Source organism: Octodon degus, unplaced genomic scaffold, assembly GCF_000260255.1.
Source record: "Octodon degus isolate 3935 unplaced genomic scaffold, OctDeg1.0 scaffold00126, whole genome shotgun sequence".
NCBI classification, from domain to species: domain Eukaryota; kingdom Metazoa; phylum Chordata; class Mammalia; order Rodentia; family Octodontidae; genus Octodon; species Octodon degus.
This window is the reverse complement of record NW_004524702.1, coordinates 7,000,754-7,017,105: the sequence shown is the minus strand read 5'-3', so window position 1 is coordinate 7,017,105 and position 16,352 is coordinate 7,000,754. Positions and strand designations below refer to the sequence as shown.

General features: G+C 52.9%; 2 protein-coding genes across 6 annotated transcripts in view; both read right to left on the bottom strand.

Annotated features, from left to right (window-relative positions):
* Positions 1–4,872, bottom strand: part of Abcf3 (ATP binding cassette subfamily F member 3) — an 8,605-nt gene extending 3,733 nt beyond the window's left edge. Inside the window, exons 1-14 of one of the 3 annotated variants that reach the window (XM_004640714.2) lie at positions 4,676–4,872; positions 4,302–4,449; positions 4,097–4,176; positions 3,497–3,543; positions 3,202–3,299; positions 2,983–3,105; positions 2,568–2,834; positions 2,235–2,315; positions 2,086–2,145; positions 1,931–1,987; positions 1,804–1,826; positions 1,636–1,691; positions 1,339–1,539; positions 1,176–1,252 (exon numbers count right to left, since the gene is read on the bottom strand). In XM_004640714.2, coding sequence (XP_004640771.1) covers positions 1,176–1,252; positions 1,339–1,539; positions 1,636–1,691; positions 1,804–1,826; positions 1,931–1,987; positions 2,086–2,145; positions 2,235–2,315; positions 2,568–2,834; positions 2,983–3,105; positions 3,202–3,299; positions 3,497–3,543; positions 4,097–4,176; positions 4,302–4,449; positions 4,676–4,748 — 1,391 coding nt within the window. In that variant the 5' untranslated portion in view covers positions 4,749–4,872. Of the gene's footprint in view, positions 1–1,175; positions 1,253–1,338; positions 1,540–1,635; positions 1,692–1,803; positions 1,827–1,930; positions 1,988–2,085; positions 2,146–2,234; positions 2,341–2,567; positions 2,835–2,982; positions 3,106–3,201; positions 3,300–3,496; positions 3,544–4,090; positions 4,177–4,301; positions 4,450–4,675 lie in introns of those variants that run through there. The other 2 variants (XM_023700715.1, XM_023700716.1) reach the window with 2 other exon arrangements.
* Positions 4,873–7,141: 2,269 nt separating this feature from the next.
* Ap2m1 (adaptor related protein complex 2 mu 1 subunit) lies at positions 7,142–15,976 on the bottom strand. 3 transcript variants are annotated; one of them, XM_023700684.1, is made up of 13 exons: positions 15,849–15,958; positions 15,348–15,441; positions 13,772–13,888; positions 11,591–11,856; positions 10,876–10,958; positions 10,479–10,484; positions 10,149–10,284; positions 9,912–10,053; positions 9,361–9,480; positions 9,126–9,261; positions 8,935–9,032; positions 8,411–8,522; positions 7,142–7,744 (listed from the first exon to the last, which is right to left on the bottom strand). In XM_023700684.1, exons 3-13 carry the CDS (start codon positions 13,843–13,845, stop codon positions 7,610–7,612), a joined length of 1,308 nt encoding a protein of 435 aa, XP_023556452.1. In that variant the 5' UTR covers positions 13,846–13,888; positions 15,348–15,441; positions 15,849–15,958; the 3' UTR covers positions 7,142–7,609. The 3 variants fall into 3 exon arrangements, with proteins under 3 accessions (XP_023556452.1, XP_004640769.1, XP_023556453.1); XM_004640712.2 differs by lacking the exon at positions 15,348–15,441 and having other exon boundaries at positions 15,849–15,976; XM_023700685.1 differs by lacking the exons at positions 13,772–13,888; positions 15,348–15,441 and having other exon boundaries at positions 15,849–15,957.
* Positions 15,977–16,352: the final 376 nt, after the last annotated feature.

Genomic DNA, 16,352 nt, shown 5'->3' with positions numbered 1-16,352 from the left:
GTGTGTGTGTGTGTGTGTGTGTGTGTGTGTGGCCAGCTCAGCCCACCAGGGGGCGGGGCTGGCTGGCATGTGGTGCTGGGGGATTGAACCGAGGTCCCTGTGCTTTGCTAAGCTTGTTCTAAGTAGGTGCTTTAGACCACTGAGCCATCTCACCAGCCCCAGCAAATCCACTCTTAAGTATACACCCAGGTGAAATGAAAACATATGAGCACCCAAAAACTTAAAAACTAGGCTAGACATGGTGATGCAGGCCTGTAATCCCAGTACTCTGGAGGTTGAGACAGGAGGATCACTGTGAGTTCGAGAACAGCCTGGGCTACAAGGTAAGCTCAAGGCCAGCCAGAACTGCATGAATGAAGGGGGAAAAAAAAAACAACAACCCTAACTTGTATATAAGTAGGCTTTTTTTGGTACCGGGGATCAAACTCACAACATTGTGCTTGTCAGGCAGGTGCTTGAGCTGCTGAGCTATCTCCCTGGCCCACAAGTAGGTTTTTTTGGAGACAGGGTGTAGCTTTGTGGTTCAACTGGCCTCAAACTCAAGGCAGTTCTCTTGTCTCAGCTTCCTGCATGCTCCGCAAGAGCATTTTTCAGAACTAAATGAGGCAACCCAGGCTTATCACCTGATGAATCAGTAAACTAAATGTTGTACAACCACATGTCAGAGCTCATGCCTGCCACAAGGACGTCCACAGGAGAATACCCAGTGAAAGCAGCCAGACAAAAAAATATCACACTGATGACTCCACTTGGATGGAAAAGTCCACAATAAGCAAATACACAGACAAAAATCTGCCTAGCAGTTGCCTAGGCAGGGTTAACCCTCCAGGAACAGTGCAAAATACTTTTTTCTGAGGAATGAGAGAGCATCAAAGTAGACAACAGCAGACCTGGAATGGGGACAAGGGCAAAATGAAGGTAGAAAGGGCTGGTGCAGTGGTACACACCCATAATCCCAGCACTCTGGGAGACAGAGGCAAGAGAAGCACAAGTTTGAGCCCACCTCAGACAATTTAGTGAGACTGTCTCAAAATAAAAAAAGGGCTGGGGATGTAGCCCAGTGCAGTGACCCTGGGTTTGGTTCCCAGTACTACAATAAAAGACAAAAACAAAAAAGGAAGAAGAAACAAAGAGAACAAGAGGAGCCAGAGCCTGACTAAGAACGCTTTACTCACAGCTTCTCCAGCATTTTGAGTTTACTCTGCACCTGAGAGGCCCTGTTGGCATTGTAGCGAAAGCGGTCAATGAAAACCTGTGGGAGGAGGGCACACACTGGTCAGGTTCCTGAAAACCCCAGCTCCACACCATGGATGGCCCCACACCCCACTGCGCCCTCACCTGGATGTGCTGGCGATACTGTTGCTGTGCCTCATACTCTCGCTGCTGATTGAGCAACCGTTCCTGCTTGCTCTTGATGAAGGTCTCGAAGTCCCCCCGGTAACCATCTAGCCGCTGGCTGTGCAGGTGGATGATGTCTGTGGCGATGGCATTCAGAAAGTTGCGGTCGTGAGAGACGACTAGGATTGTGGAGGGCCATGTCTGAGAGGTCACAGGACAGGAATCAACTCTTGAGCTCCAAGGATCTTGGAAGCTGACTCTCCTGAAGCCCACACCAAAGCCTTTCCTTGAACTCACCTGCAGGTAATTCTCCAGCCACAGAATGGCCCTGACATCCAGCATGTTTGTGGGTTCTAGAGGAAGTGGGGGAGCACATACTTGGGGTTGCAGAGCTGTTTGAACTAGGAACAAGGATGCTATCACCCCTCCCCAGCTCAGAGTCAAGGTGCTTCATTTGAAACTCACCATCCAACAGCAGGAGGTCTGGCCTACAAAAAAGGAACACACAACATGGATTTTAGGCCAGGGGCTCACCATCATGTTCCAAGGCCCACCCTCTACAGGGTTCCTGATGCAGACCCAGGGGACTCACCTAGCAAACAGGGCTCGAGCCAAGGCCAATCTCATCCTCCAGCCACCGGAGAACTCCCTACAGACAGGCAAACCACATTAGGGGTGGGTGTTTACCGGGGCAAGCAAGAGCAGAGTCGGCAACATTCAGAGGCGAGATTTACAAGGGTGACTCACCGGGTGGGCTGCTGCTGCATTTTGGGGGTAAAGCCAAGCCCAGCAAGAATGACCGATGCCCTAGGTGTGAAGAATTGAAGGATCCAGTTGGAACAAGTTTTAGGATAGAAAAGGAGAAACATGACAAATACAGGGATAATCTGAAATACCTAGCAGGTGCCTTGTCAGCCTCAATCTCCTCCAACTTGGCATAGATTTCAGCCAGCTGTGCCGCTTCTGAACCCTCTGCCCTGGAAGGGAGAAGGAGTAACCAAGCTAAGTGAGGGCTAAGAGGATGTCACACCTATACCAGTGGAAAGCAGCCACCGGCTGCTTGCTGCCAGGACAGGAATAGAACACACGAAGGACTTGCCCAAAGGAGCGGGGAGGAGCTGATTACTAGGATGGCCATGTGAATCACAGGCTGTGACAGCATGACACCGCTCTGTGAAGAACACTGCTAGGTATTCCCCACCCAGGAGCCCTGAGCCTGAAGCCCACACCTGCCCGCAGCAATCTGGGCACTGAGTTCCCGCTCCCGCTGCAGCAAGTCCTCTCGCACGCTGTCGCTCTCCAGCACACTCTGCAGGGCAGGAGTGTCATCACCGGCGACCTCCTGCTCCACATGTAGCAGGGAGATGTGGGCTGGAACCCGCAGGCTACGGGTGGCCAGCATCTTCAGCAGCGTAGTCTTCCCCAGCCCATTCCGTCCTACCAGCCCATAGCGGCGGCCCCACGCTAAGTTCACATCTGCTCCAGCCAGCAGTACCCTAGGAGTGGCAGAAAAGAGACCAAGGGACTGCTGGAAACATCACAGCACACTTAATGAAAGATCCCCAACATTGGCTTTAGCCCCATTTTATTGTTCCTAATTGTCCCATAACTAGAAGAAAGCCCCTCCCCCCAGCACTGCCTCACCTATCACCAAAGGACACGTCGAAATTCTCAATGCGCACATCATAGGATTTGTTCTTGCCAGATGATTCCAACCGACTCTCCTTCCTGCTGCCTGCCTGGCTGGCTGATGCCTCTTCCAGGACTCTGAAAGGGAGAAAAGGCAGATTTTAGAGCTCCCACACCCTAGTCTCCTGGAAGCAACTACTCTGCTCTCTTCTGAGCCCTTTTTCCAGAACTCACAGAGGGTTGCTGGTCTTCAGTGTGTCCTTCTCTGAGCGCTTCTCCTGTTTTGCTTTCAGTCGAGCCTCGGCCTTTTCTAGCTTCTTTGCATTCACTGTCTAAGCAAATTCCAAACATAAACATTTTACTGTAGGGCATAGGCTCAGAGAAAATAGCTCAAGTAAACTCTCACTACTCACCCATGCCCAACAGGTTCAAAAGTTCAAGGAAAGATACAATTAGCAATCCCTTCCTCCCAAAGATACCCCAACAGTTTGATGCCCCACAGATACATTCCCCTCCTCTCTCTTCTCACCGAAGACTGTTCTCTCTTTAGCAGTCCTGGAAGTTTCATGTCACAGTCTGTAAGTGATTTTAAAAAAAAAGTCACCTTCTATCTGAGGAAAGGGAAGCCAATACTTTGACTAATAGGAAACAGGCACACAAAGGGACATTAAAAAAAATGTTACAATCCTAGGGATTGTAATCTACAACTAAAAACTAACAAAAAACCCTTTATATGTGTAGAAAGATACAGAAACTAAGGCATAGGCCAGGGAGATAGCTCAGTGGCATAAGTGGCTGCCTAGCAAGCTCAAGGTCCTGAATTCGATTCCTGATACCAAAACAGAAAGAAAAGATGAGGCACAGAGCCAACTCTTTGAAGTTGCAGAATCGGAGGGTGAGGTGGAGTGTTAAGCCAAGTCCGTCCAACTTGAAGCCCCACAAGCTTCCTTCCATCATACTCCAATCAATAACTTGAAAAACCCTCATCCTTTCCTCCTAGGCTCTTGCTCGTATAAACGCGTCAGTCGGCCCCTACCACCGTCGTCCCCCGCCTCAGGGGCGGTGAGCAGGGGAGGAGGCTGAGGAAAGGACAGCCGCAGCTAGCAGTACAGCCTCCGCTCTCCCTTACCGTAGTTTTCCGCTATCTTTGACAACTGGATGGGGGCGTCCAGAAGCACCTGGCTGTGTCCCTGGCTCTGTGGCTCTGCCCTACGTGGGTAGGGACACAAGGCGCAGTTAGGACCCGAGGGCAAAGCCCTTTGACCATCAGGCTTTCTCTCCCACCCCGGGACCCGGACCCTTCGCCCCCATCGGCCCCAACTCCTGGCACGTACAGGCGCAGAGTATTGTACATGCGCTGGCACACGGCCCTGATGCCCGCGTCATCCTTGCTGTCCCCGGACACCTCCTGCAACAGTTCCCCCACAGCGTCCACCAGGTCATCCACAGACTCGAAGTCCCCGCTGCCGCTGTGCAAGACGCCTGCGCCGGGCGTGGCAGGCCGAAGAAGATACCGGTAGGGCGGATACACAAGCACTTTCAGCGCTCGAGCCGCGGCCCCCTGCCCGGGCTCCATTCGCAACCGCCCCTCAGGACAGGAGGTCACGGGGAAGGGAGGCTGGCAGGGGTCCCCAGCACCGCCCTCGCTGAACCTTCCCACCCGACCTCCACTTCGCCTTATGCAGCCCACTGATTCGGTTGGTCTCACCAGTCACGTAGTCGAAGACCTGTCCGTCAATTTCGGGGAACTCGCTCCTCAGGATTTCTGCGCAAGTCGCCATGTTCCAGTCAGGATCCAGTTTGCGCAGTCGCCGTAAAACGTTGGCCGAGACCCGCCCCCTGCTCCCCACCGAGAAGCTCGCCCCTCCCTCCAAGGCGCATGCGTAGCGATGACGTAAGAAAAGCGCGGAACCCGCTGGGCGGGTGAACGCGGTTGGCCGAGCTCTGCGCAAGCGCCCTTCAGCCTAGCCGAGTCGCTCCCTGTGCGCCTGCGCCACCGAGTCCCAGAAAAGAGCCACGCGCGCGCTTCTCGGTGCCTCCTGTGAGGCGGCGCTCCTGAGGCCGAGGGTGGGAAGACCGCACTCCAGGGTTATCAGGGCGCGAAGCCTTAGTGGTCCCGTGGGTGGGCGTCGCCCTGGAAACCCGCTGCTGATAGCACCCTGGCTTCGCTGGGTTTTCTGCGATCCCTCGAGGCGCGTCTGCTCCTGCCGCCCAGCCCAGCCTGTCCTGCGCCCGCCCGCGGAGCGCCGCGCTGACTCACTGCAGCCCGGCTCGGCCCTGAGCTTCCGCCCGCTGGTTTTGTGCTGGTCCCGGCCCGCACCCCGCGCCCGCTGGGCGGCCCTTTCGCTTCGTGACAGCCCGACGGCCACCTAGAGCCGTTAAGGCCATTCGGGTGTTCCGCCACCGCTACAACCAGCTTGGCCTGTACAGTCTCTCTATCCCTACTTCTTCGCCTTTCCCGTCAGTAAAAGGCTTTTTCCGGATAAATAACATCACTGCTTCATGGATTCATAAATATCCTTCCAGTTGGCTCTAAAATTGGCATCCAAAACTTCATCACTATCCACTTAGCCTTTTGAATTAAGCATTGCCATAGCAAAGACCAGTCCCAATATTTATAATTGATTGACTGATTTTATTTTTTTTTTTGGCGGAACCGGGGATTGAACTCATATCCTTGCATTTGTCGGTCAAGCGCTTATCCTACTGAGCCATCTCCCCGGCCCGATCGACTGATTTTATACAGGGAGGGTCTTGCTATGTAGTTCAGGGTGGCCTGGAACTGACCCCACTGCCTCAGCCTCCTGAATGCTGCGATTATGGGCGTGCACCAGCACACCCAGCTCCTGATAATTAAATTTTAAAAACCTACTATCTACATCTAATAACTATTTTACAGGAAATACAGGGCCGGCCAGGTAGCTCAGCACATTAAAGTGCCTGCTTAGGCAGGCAGGGGGCCAGGGTTGGATCCCTAGTGTGCCATACTGGCCCGCCCCTAGGGCGCACGGAGCCTTGAAGACTGGGCAGGCGCGGTGGCGTGCGCCTGTAATCCCAACGCTTGGGAGGCTGAAAACAGTAGGATCCTTACGAGTCCGATCTACATAGTGAGACCCTGAAGACCCTGTCCTAAACAGATTTTTAAATAAAAGACTAAGGAAATACAACTAAAGAGAATGTGTTAAGTGATCTCTAAGGGAAGCAACAGGTAAACCCTGATGGAGAAACTATACAACTCCAGGAACAAAATTTTAAGAGCTGAAGAGAAAGGTACTAGTTGTTAAAATGTTAACCAATCGCAGTGGGTCCTACTTGGACACAGGTTGTGGAGAACTCTGTATGATCCTTTTTTTTTTGGCGGAACCGGGGATTGAACTCAGGCCCTTGCGCTTTCCAGGCAAGCACTTATTCTACTGAGCCATCTCCCTGGCCCCTCTGTATGATTCTTGAATTAAACAACGTTCACTGGATGGGGGTTTGTTATGTTATTCTACTAGTTTGGAAATTTTCTAGGGGCCAGGGAGATGGCTCTGTGGAATAAGCGATTCCCTAGCAAGTGCAAGAGCCTGAGTTCAATCCCCGGTTCCACCAAAAAATAAAAAGAAATTTTCTAATGAATCTGTCTTGAGCTGAAACCAAGCCAGGACCAACTGGTGAGGGCAAGTCTGCTTTTACATTTCCCAACATAGTCTCCTCAGGCAGCAGCTTGCTATATTTTTCTCTGGAGAGGTGTATCTGCCCTAGGTTTGCTAAGCACCACAGGGAAAATGAGCTCTGCCAAGACTGGAGGAAGACTGGCTAAATGGGAAAATAAACCCAGTTCAGTTTCTTAGGATGACCGCAAGACCAAAGGCCAAAATTGGACTTATGTTAATTAAAAACTACTTCCAAAGAATGGGTTGGAGAAAGAATCTGCTCTCTCAAACTTGGGCTAGGCTGGGGCTGCTTGCCCTTGAGGCAGTTTTCTTCTTGGAGAAGCAAGGACGCCCTGGTTTGCACTTCTGAGACAAATGGATGGCTCAGAAAGGGCCTAACTGGCACAAGACAAGGAAAGAGCTTCAACAGCATTCATGATGGAAAATTCTGCACAAAGCAGACCCCTTAGCAAAGTGTGGAAAGTCATCCCTTAGTTCCCTGCCCCCTGTATATCCCACATGGATACTTAGCCGACAACTCCACTCTACAGAGTTTATTGGGTTTATAACTGGACGAAGTCACACGTGTACAAAATGAAGCGCACACTATCCCAAAGCAGAGTAAGGACTGAGGACTGGGGATCCATTACTGGCCTTTGGGGGGCTCTGAGGTGAGGGGCAGCCAACCCTCCCACTCCAGAGATCTGGCCACGGGTGGGGGGGACAAGGGGCCCACCTGGCTTTGGTCACAGAACTCAGAGCCTGGAACTGGGCCAGGACAGACAGATGGAGAGCAGGAACCCCAGAAAACTGCCCTGCCCAGGGAGCTCAGGGATGGCTCTGCCAGTCCCACTTGCTATGTGGTTGGTCCAGACCTAGGCTCAGGGGATGGTGCAAAGGGAAGGCAGCAAAGCAGCGGGGAGGAGACACTGATGCATGGTGACTCAGGGGCACCTGGACTTGTAGAGGAGGTGGGGTGGGGAGGTGGGCCAGCTGTTACTAGGCAGTTAGCAGCGGGTTTCATAAATGCCACTGCGGCCAATGTAGCGCACCCATTTGATGACATCGTGATCGCTGTAGTTCAGCTTCGGCTCAAACACCTTCAAGTAGCGCACCTTGAGGCCAGAAGGCGCGAATGGCACCTGGGCAAGGGACAGGTGCAGTTAGGGATGTGACCTTCCTCTCACGGCTGTTCTCTTCTGGGACCAGGAAGTTCCACAGCTCTGCCCTACCTTAACCTACTGCACATGTCTGCACAGCTAGGGTCCTGAAAGAAGCTGGGGAAGCTGGCTAGGGTGGTGGAAAGCCCTCTAAAGGGTTACTGAAAAAATAAGCATATCCAGGAGTAACTAGCAATCATCTGGGGTGTGAAGTCAGGCCTTCCTGTGATAATCTGAACTCCTTTAATCAGCAGGATGCAGCAAATGGAGAACTGCCTTAGAACATAGTTATCCTGCTCAATATTACGGACTTGAAAAATAAGGTAGAGAAAATTATATGTCTTAATGCACAAGGCAAAGTCAGCTCATTGTCCTGTCTACAAGGAAACTTGCTATCTTACCAGGCACTCAATCTAAATTTTTCCTAAGAATTGTTTTGTGACAAGCGAAGAGACGTCAAAATGTTTCTCAGGGTGATCAGTAATTTCTCTCAAAGACACTTGAAGGTAAAAGAAATGGGTCTATAAATTAGTCACGTCCCTATTCTAGGCCTTGGTTTCGTCTCTAAGGTGCATGGCTGATCTGAGTGTTCTCTCAGATCTTTCCCAGGGTACTCTGCCCTGGTGCTAAGTCCCTCTTCTGCCGTACCTCAAAGTTCATGGAAATGGGGGGTCGAGCCCACTTCTTCTTGTCATTAGTGGGCAGAAGCTCAATCTCTGCGCTGATCTGCGATTCCTTCATGCCTGCCATGCGCTTGATCCTGGAAACACAGGCGATGAGCAGCAGGTGCCCATGGAAGCTCGGAGGAATTTTGGGGGTCGGGGGAGAAAGTGCCTACTTCAAGCAGGGAGACAGCCCAGGGCTTAAAGGAGGTGCTAGCACAAGGAAAATTGGTCACAACCCTGAAAACCAACTGCTGTGGAACTCTGGGTCTGTTCCTACTCCTTTGGTACTTTGGGCCACAGTTTCCACTTCAATAGACAAACTATCTCTTTCCCTTTGCCAGCTTCATAAATCTGTTACAAGAGTGCACGTGTGAGGTGTGCATGTGTGCACAAACATGAAGGGTGGCAAGAAGTAGGGGCACACTCCTGCCTTCCCACCCATGCTAGAGGAGAACAGGTGAAGAAGGGACACTGTGAGCCCTGCCACGGCCCTGAAGGAAGACTCACTTCCACACAATGGCGTTTTCACTGGCCTTGTACTTGGCCTTCCCCTTCATGCAGATCACCTGTACTCCGCTTGTGTTCAGTGGGGTCGGGATCCTCACCTAGGAGTGACACATGGGAGCCGTCCAGACCTGACACAGCTACCTTTGTTCTTGGAGACAAATTCTTCACCCTCCCCAAGCCCTCATCCTCACCTCAATCTTCTGGGCCAGCAGTGAGGGCTTGAAGTTGGACTTGATTACTACTTTGACCTCCAGTTTGGTGCGTCCTACTTCCCGCACAAGTGGGATCACCCGGAAAGGAAGGATGATGTCCTTGGTGGTGCGATACCTGCAGGGGTGGAAAGCAAGGTTCGCGACACACAGCAAGTCACACTCCTGCTCCATGGTTCCTGCCAGCAGCACCCCTGTCCCCTCAGCCCCTTGGCACCTCATTAGCTCAAACTCTCCATCTGGTGGGATAAAACTGATGCTCCGTTCCGAGTCAAACTTGCTGAGTCGCACACACTGGTGGAAGGTGCAGTCATCAATAGCAATTGATTGCTTCCCGCTGTGGGCAGAAGACCGCTCTCAGTCAGGATAGGAATGGCAGGTGTCATGCTGGGGGACCACCCCATGCCGACTGGCACCAGGGGCCATGGAAAGCTGCCAGAATGCAGCTGCCTTGGAAATCCCTGCCCTGGAGTTCAAGGTGAGGGAGCTTTATCAGCTCATCATTTCTTGAGATTTGGGCTGCGTGGTACGCACGTTTCAGGCTCAGCAGGCTGAGGCTATCAGTATGTACAGACAGCCTGTGGTCCTGGGGACCACACAATGAGGTCTGCTCTCCGAGGACAGGAAGCGGACAACAATGCCCTCATCCCCCTCACTGCTGTCAAGTGCAACCAGCCAAGCACACACTTGCAACCCGAGGCTCACCAACCCCAATGAACATTCCAAGGCCCACCCACTCTTTCCTTCCAGCTCCCCTGTGTCAGGCACCTCTTGCTTGTTTCATCAGCTGTGCCTTTGCCCTGCTTTTCAATGACAATCTTGTCATTCATCCCGAACTTGCACTCAGGCATGCCACTTAGGTAGCTCTTCATTACAACCCGGCCTGACACATGGGCGCTCAGCACCTGCCCTGGTGACAGAACAAATGAACAGGGCACAGCTGGGTTAAGCATGCAGGCCAGGGTCCTCCCTGTCCCCCCTCTGGCTTCATGAGAGGGCCCTCACCCTGTGGGGACATGAGCAGGTTCACACTCTCCAGCACATCCAGGAAGAGCTCATTCCGGCGATACTTGATGCCCTCTCGCCGCCAGCCAATCTGCCCTGTCACCTGGCTGGTGATCTGGGACTGCTCCTCTTTTGTCTACATGGGGGGTGGGGGGGTAGAGAAAAACAGCAAGTTTCACTCTTCTGCCCTCAATCATCCCATCTCTCCCATTCTATCCTTCTTCGTTTCTGGTCCTCACCCAGTGGTCCCTCTTTCCTTTCAGGCCCCAATGGGCAGGGCTAGGAGAAAACAGCAAAACTGCAAGGGTAGAAACAAAGAGAACAACTTACCTGATGCTGGAGACGGAAGGACCAATGACGTTCACAGGAGACAGCAGGGGAGGCAGAAAAGAAGGCTGTGAGGCTTGGATCATAAAGGGGGGGCCACAGTGTTCTTGTCCTGAGCAACAGGCAAAGCAACCCACACCCCCTGCCGCAGTGTACAGGAAAATGCCTAAGCTGTATTCCTGGAAAGAGCTGCTAAATCAGCTGCTCCTGAGGGTGGGAGGGCCAGACAGGGAAAGCAGGCCTGCAGTCATGGCAGGAGGCTCAAGCCAGCACTTCCTGACAAGAGCAGGCTCATGAGTCAGCTCTGATAGCACAAGGGGTCAGATGGGGTGAACGGAGGTGGGCTCTACTCTGCCTGTAAAATTCAAGGATTTTATTTTTGCCTGTAAAATTCAAGTACCTGACTCTTGATGCCTTGTTGGGTGATGAAGGTTTTCAGTGCACCTGTCTCTGAATTCTGGGGGTAGCCAAAGTCCAGGATCTCTGCAAAAGAACAAGCTATCAGCCCTTGAACAAGCTGAGGGCTCTCTCATTCTAATCCTTCCCCTGGCCTGGACACGTCTGGCCAGACAGCTTCTGAAGACTGGGATCTAGACAAAGGCCTTTCAGCTTTGTAGCATTTATTCTGTGATTTACACTCAGCTCCCAAATAGAGAAATCACACACACAAAAAAAATTACATGGCAAGTAAGTGAAGTCAAGATGTCCTGGGTCCTTGTTTTTTCTAGAAAACAGATGCTGGGAACCTGGAAGGACTCACATATCACAGAGGAACAATAAGAAGGGCTGGAAAGCCACTTCCCCCAGGCTCTGAAGTAGCTGCTAAGATGGAAAGCTAGAGGACAGTAATTGAATCGTGGCCCAAAACACAAAGGCAAGAGCATGAGTACTGGAGGATGTCACCAAAGCCAAGAGGCTTTGCAGCTCCCCCACCCGTTGGCTGGGCTATTTATACTGTGTTCCATTTCAGAGCACCTTCAAGGCCTGGATGTGAGCACGGCTTCTCAGGAGCAGGGATCCTCGCCCAAGTCCTCAGGAACAAAGTTGAGTACATACTGCAGCCATACCCAGTTACCCTCCTCCCCACTCAAGTCCCACCACTCTGCCTGCCTCACCATCCAGCAGCTCATATATGAGCACAAAATTGTTCTTGATGTTTTCCTCGCTGATCTTGCCAAAGTAGGCAGCCATTACGTCACACATCTTGTAGAGGAATTCAAAGACCATAGCAGCGTTGACATTCTGCTTGGTGACAGCTGCCAGCCAGATGTTGGAGCGCTTAACATGGAAGAAGCTGGTGCGAGCAATGTTGGTGACGGGGCTGCGCACCTGCTGCCGTGCGTGGATAACATTGACCCGAAAGGCATCCACTGCATTCCTCCTGAGGGAAGAGGGTGCAGAGGCTGCTCAGCATCTGTGCAAACCTCAACCACAGATGCTGAGAGGCCCACCCTCTATACTGCTGACATCTGACACACACTCTAGGCCAAGGCCTAAACCACTAGGGCCAGTTCATTCTTATGGCTCCAAAGGGGGCCGAGGAGGACCTGAGCCATGAGAAATAGGGAAGTCAAACAGCACAAAGAGGAGGGCAGACATAACCTCAAAAAAGTGAAACTCATCAGGTTTAGAGAGGCCTCACCCCAATTTCCCATCTACCACCACCCTGGCTTCCCAGTAAACTCCAGGCCTAGGGAGGAAGTGGTGGTGGGGTGAGACAGAAGGGAAGTGGGGAGTGAGCTTGCTTGCCTCTCCAATCCTCCCACTAATAAGTCCACTGGTGTGGAAGGCTGACTCTCCCAGAAAGTGGACAAAGAGAAAGCACTAATCTACCAGTTAAGAAGTGCCAAGGGTTCTAGAGCTGAGTCACCTATTATTTATTTTTTTTGAGACAGGGTCTCACTATGTAGTTCAGGCTGACCTTGAGCTCTCTTTGTAGCTTAGGTTACTCTTGAACTTGCAAGGATCCTCCTGCCTCCTTAGCACTGGGAGCACAGGTGTGTGCCACAATGCCCAGCTGTGTCACCTATCCTTGTCCAGGATCCAACTCCAGGGCAAGTTCAAAAGAGGAAGAAGGATGAAGGAAAAATGACAACTGGTGGGGCCAGGGCCCCCCACCCGCCTGTACCTGGGCAGCAGCTTGATAGGCCGCTTACCTATTGCTACGGCAGCCAATGAGATGGGATGAGAGAAATGACGCCAGCAAGAAGAGGAGAGTGACAGCAAGGAGAGAGAGGGTTAGACACACAACACACCAGGAAGGACAGCACACACCATGAGATGGAAGCAGACAAGACAGGCAAGGGGTGGTGAGCTCAGTGCATGCAAAGCAGTAGGACCCCATATTGGCTCAATCAGGCCCACCCGGGGACAGCAATACTGGAGCATGTAGCCAGCAAGGTTCAGGCATGCCAAGAACTCCCACAAGTCTAGCTCAGCCACAGAGGCCAGGCCAAGCCAACCTCTCAGGCAGGGAGCCATGAAGCCAGGGGCACTGCAATAGGCCCATGCTATTTATCTCAAGCCCTATGAGGAAGAAAAACAAAGCAGCAGAACCAGAGGAGCTTAATCTCATTAGAGCTGCTAAGGCAAGGACAGGTCACAGTCAGCAAAGAAAAATGGCATGCAGGGTGGGGCAGAATGAGAAGGCTGTGTGTCTCCTTGTTAGTCTGAGGGACCCAGGACACAGCTGGCCAGGTCTATTCAGAGGGGCTGGAAAGGGCTGCGTGACCTCCCTGTCTTTCCATTAGTGACCCAGAGTGCCTCAAACTGGCGCACAACCTCTCCTCCAGGAGTGACCGAGAGGAACTGAAAGTAGCTGAGTCAGCAGCCTGCCTCCTAAAAAAGGGAGGAGAGACTCTGGCAGCATGGAGAGGCTTTCAAGAGAAGCCAGCAAAGGCCCTCAATGAGAGGGCTTTGAGAACAGGGTGTAGGTGGCTTAGGATCTCCAGCCTGGCCCTAACTCCACCCACTGGAGGCAGAGCTCTTCTGAAAGGAGTAATCAACCTGCCTGGCAAATGCGCTCATCTTCAGTAGCCAGGCCTACAACTGACATAGGAGGCAGAAGGGACAGGCGTTCCAAAGGTTGGGGAGCCCTGCCATTCCAGAGGTCCCGCAGGAAGCCTCCAACTGGCTGCTGGGCCAATGCCACCAAACTTAAAAGGAACCAGGCTCTACTTGCTGAGCTTCCAGGATGCAGCAATGCATGTGCCCCAAGTCAAGCCTCATGGAGTAAAACCTGGTCCTGCATGCTGAGGCTGGGTGATGGGGCACACTGGCTCAGCCAAGGGACTTACCCGATGTCATCTCGGTAGACCCGGGAGATGAGCACCTCCCCCTTGTGATTATAGATGAATAAGCCTCCAATCATGGCGGCAGCTCAGTGTCCACAGCCCATTGCTCTGAGAAGAGACCTAGGACAGAGGACAGGTGGAGGAAGGGAAGACTTCACAAGTCCTGCCAATGTCCCCTGTAGGGTGGTGCAAGTCATGGGCTCCCCCCATGCTTTAGCAAGTGACCCTGCAGGCCTCTTGGACAAGCTCCTCCCCTCAGCCAGGCCCCAGTTCCTGTTTATCCCACACTCCAAGGGAGAGAGGAATAGGGCTTCAGCCTAGGCTTCTAAGGCACTTTGACCCTCCTTTTGTGGGGCTGAGCCAGAGACTAACGCCCCTCCGCCTCCTCTTCACAGCGCTGAGCTAAGCAAAGATCCTTTTCGGCCCCCTCCTGTGCAGACTCACTCAGGCTCCAGTCAGTGAGTCACTGTCAAGGCTGCCTGAGGCTGCAGGAATGGCGGTAGGAATTACTCCAGCTGGCTCAGGCCTGGAGCCCCTGGGCACAACCTTTAGATCAGCCAGTCTCTGGGCTCCACTGGCTCCACTCCCCTTCTATGAAGGGAAGGCAAGCAGGGCTTCAATCTCTTGAAGCCTACACATTCCAAGAATGGGTGTGCAGCTTTCAGGGCTGGAGGAAGGGAACAGAGGCTTTGGGCCCTGACATGGACCCAGGGGTGTGGCCTTAGCAGGTACATATCTTCCAGGCAAGGAAGGTAGCAAAGGACAAAAGTCCCAGTGCTGGCAGACTGCACGTCAGTGATCCAAATTGCTTACTATGGTTATTTCTGACCACCTCCTTTTAAAAAGCTTTGAAGTGTAATAAAATAAGGAAGGATGTGTGTACAGGTTTGTAAAATTATTAGAACCTTCCTGCTGAAATTCTGATTTCACCAAGTAACTCATTTCCAACCTGAGTACTTAAAATCAAGGGGTAGGGATATCTGACTGCCTCAATCACCTAAATTATTTGGGTCAAATAATTTAGACAGTTTGAGAAGAGAAAGAGGTTGATTCTAGATCTCCTGGATTAGCCCTAGTATTAATTTCACAGAGGATAGTTCAATGGACTTCCCAACTGAAAAACTAAGTCTTTTACTGCGGCAGTTCCTGTCACCTAGACCAGTGTAAGGTTTCTCAAGGAGGTGGAAACATTCTCATTCTTTATTCCCAAAGAAACTGAGAGTGAAAATGTAAAATGGAGGCAGAGTCCTAGGCAAAGAACCAAGTCCACCAGTATCAAGTGATGACTGGTAGCTCAGGGCCCTAGAGAAACTGAAGTGGGGCTGAAGGCAGGAATGGAGCATTTTGTTAAGAGACGGCCAGCCACCACCAGCAAGCAGCGTGAGCCCACAGCAGCAAATAGGGCTGGTGGAGACCCCTAAAAAAAGAGGTTCAGGTGTAGCAGAGTTCAGGGCTTTGACGTGGGGAAACAAGCAGGAGAGATGGTAAATAAGGGAAAGCGAGGGGCCTGGGCCTGCTTTGGGGTTCAGGTACATAGGCATGGTGGGGAGTGCTCTTTGCCCGGGAGAGGAGACGGAACCACAAGGGACGGAGCTGTCACAGGTCAAAGAAGAGCCCTGGGGAGTCGCTGAACTGGGGGAATGGCGTGGCGCATGGAGAGGCCTGTCACCGTCCTAGGAGGCGGCACGAAGGATGTCACCCTCTCGGGAGATGGGGGAAGTGTCCCTGCGCCGAGGAGGACGCGCCGAGGGCCGGGGGTGGTCACGATCCCAGGGAGGGGGCGCCGCGCGTTGTCCGGGTTCCCAGACGATTCCGGCCGTCTCGCCCTCATAAGAGGAGCCGGCAGGTCAAGTGGAGGGCGCCGCTCCCCGCCCGCCCGCAAGCCCGCCCGCCCGCCCGTCCAGCAACCGCGCCCGGGGCGCCCCCACCCCGCCGGCAGCTCCTTCCAGAGTCTGAAGGCTGAGGCCACTCCCGGGTGTGGGTAGCTTTTCGCCCAGCCGCGCAAGGCTGCAGACTGGGCAGCGGGGCAGACGACCCGCGGCATTCTCCCTTAACCAGTAAGGCCGATTCCCCAGCTCACCTGGAGTCCGCGTTCGCGGCCCCCTACTCAGACGGCCCGGCCACTCTCCAGATCCCAAGATGTCCGCCCGCCCCCACCTCGCCAGCCCGCCGCCTCGGCTTTCACTGCAGTGCCAAGGCCCCGCCCCGGCCCCGGTTGCGCTTGCGCGCCCGCCTCCCGCTCTCGACTACAAGTCCCGTCAGGCCCTGCGGCCTTCTCGCCGACTACTGAAAGCTCCAGGTTTATAAAACTACAACTACCGACAGGTCTAGAGAGACTATCCCTAACTTCCGGGATGAAGAACTTCCGCACCCTGCCAGAATTACACATGCCTACACTGGCAACTCTACACGCTGTTTCCTCAAGCGGCATTCCGGGTATTGTAGTCTTTTTGCCTTTGTTGTTAGCTTGGGTTGCTGTAGGCATTTCCTGTCCCCAGAGTCTGAAAAGTGGCTTCTTTACCCTTCACTTTTTGGTCTCCCAAAACACACACACACACGCACACGCACCCTTCACTTTTTAGCC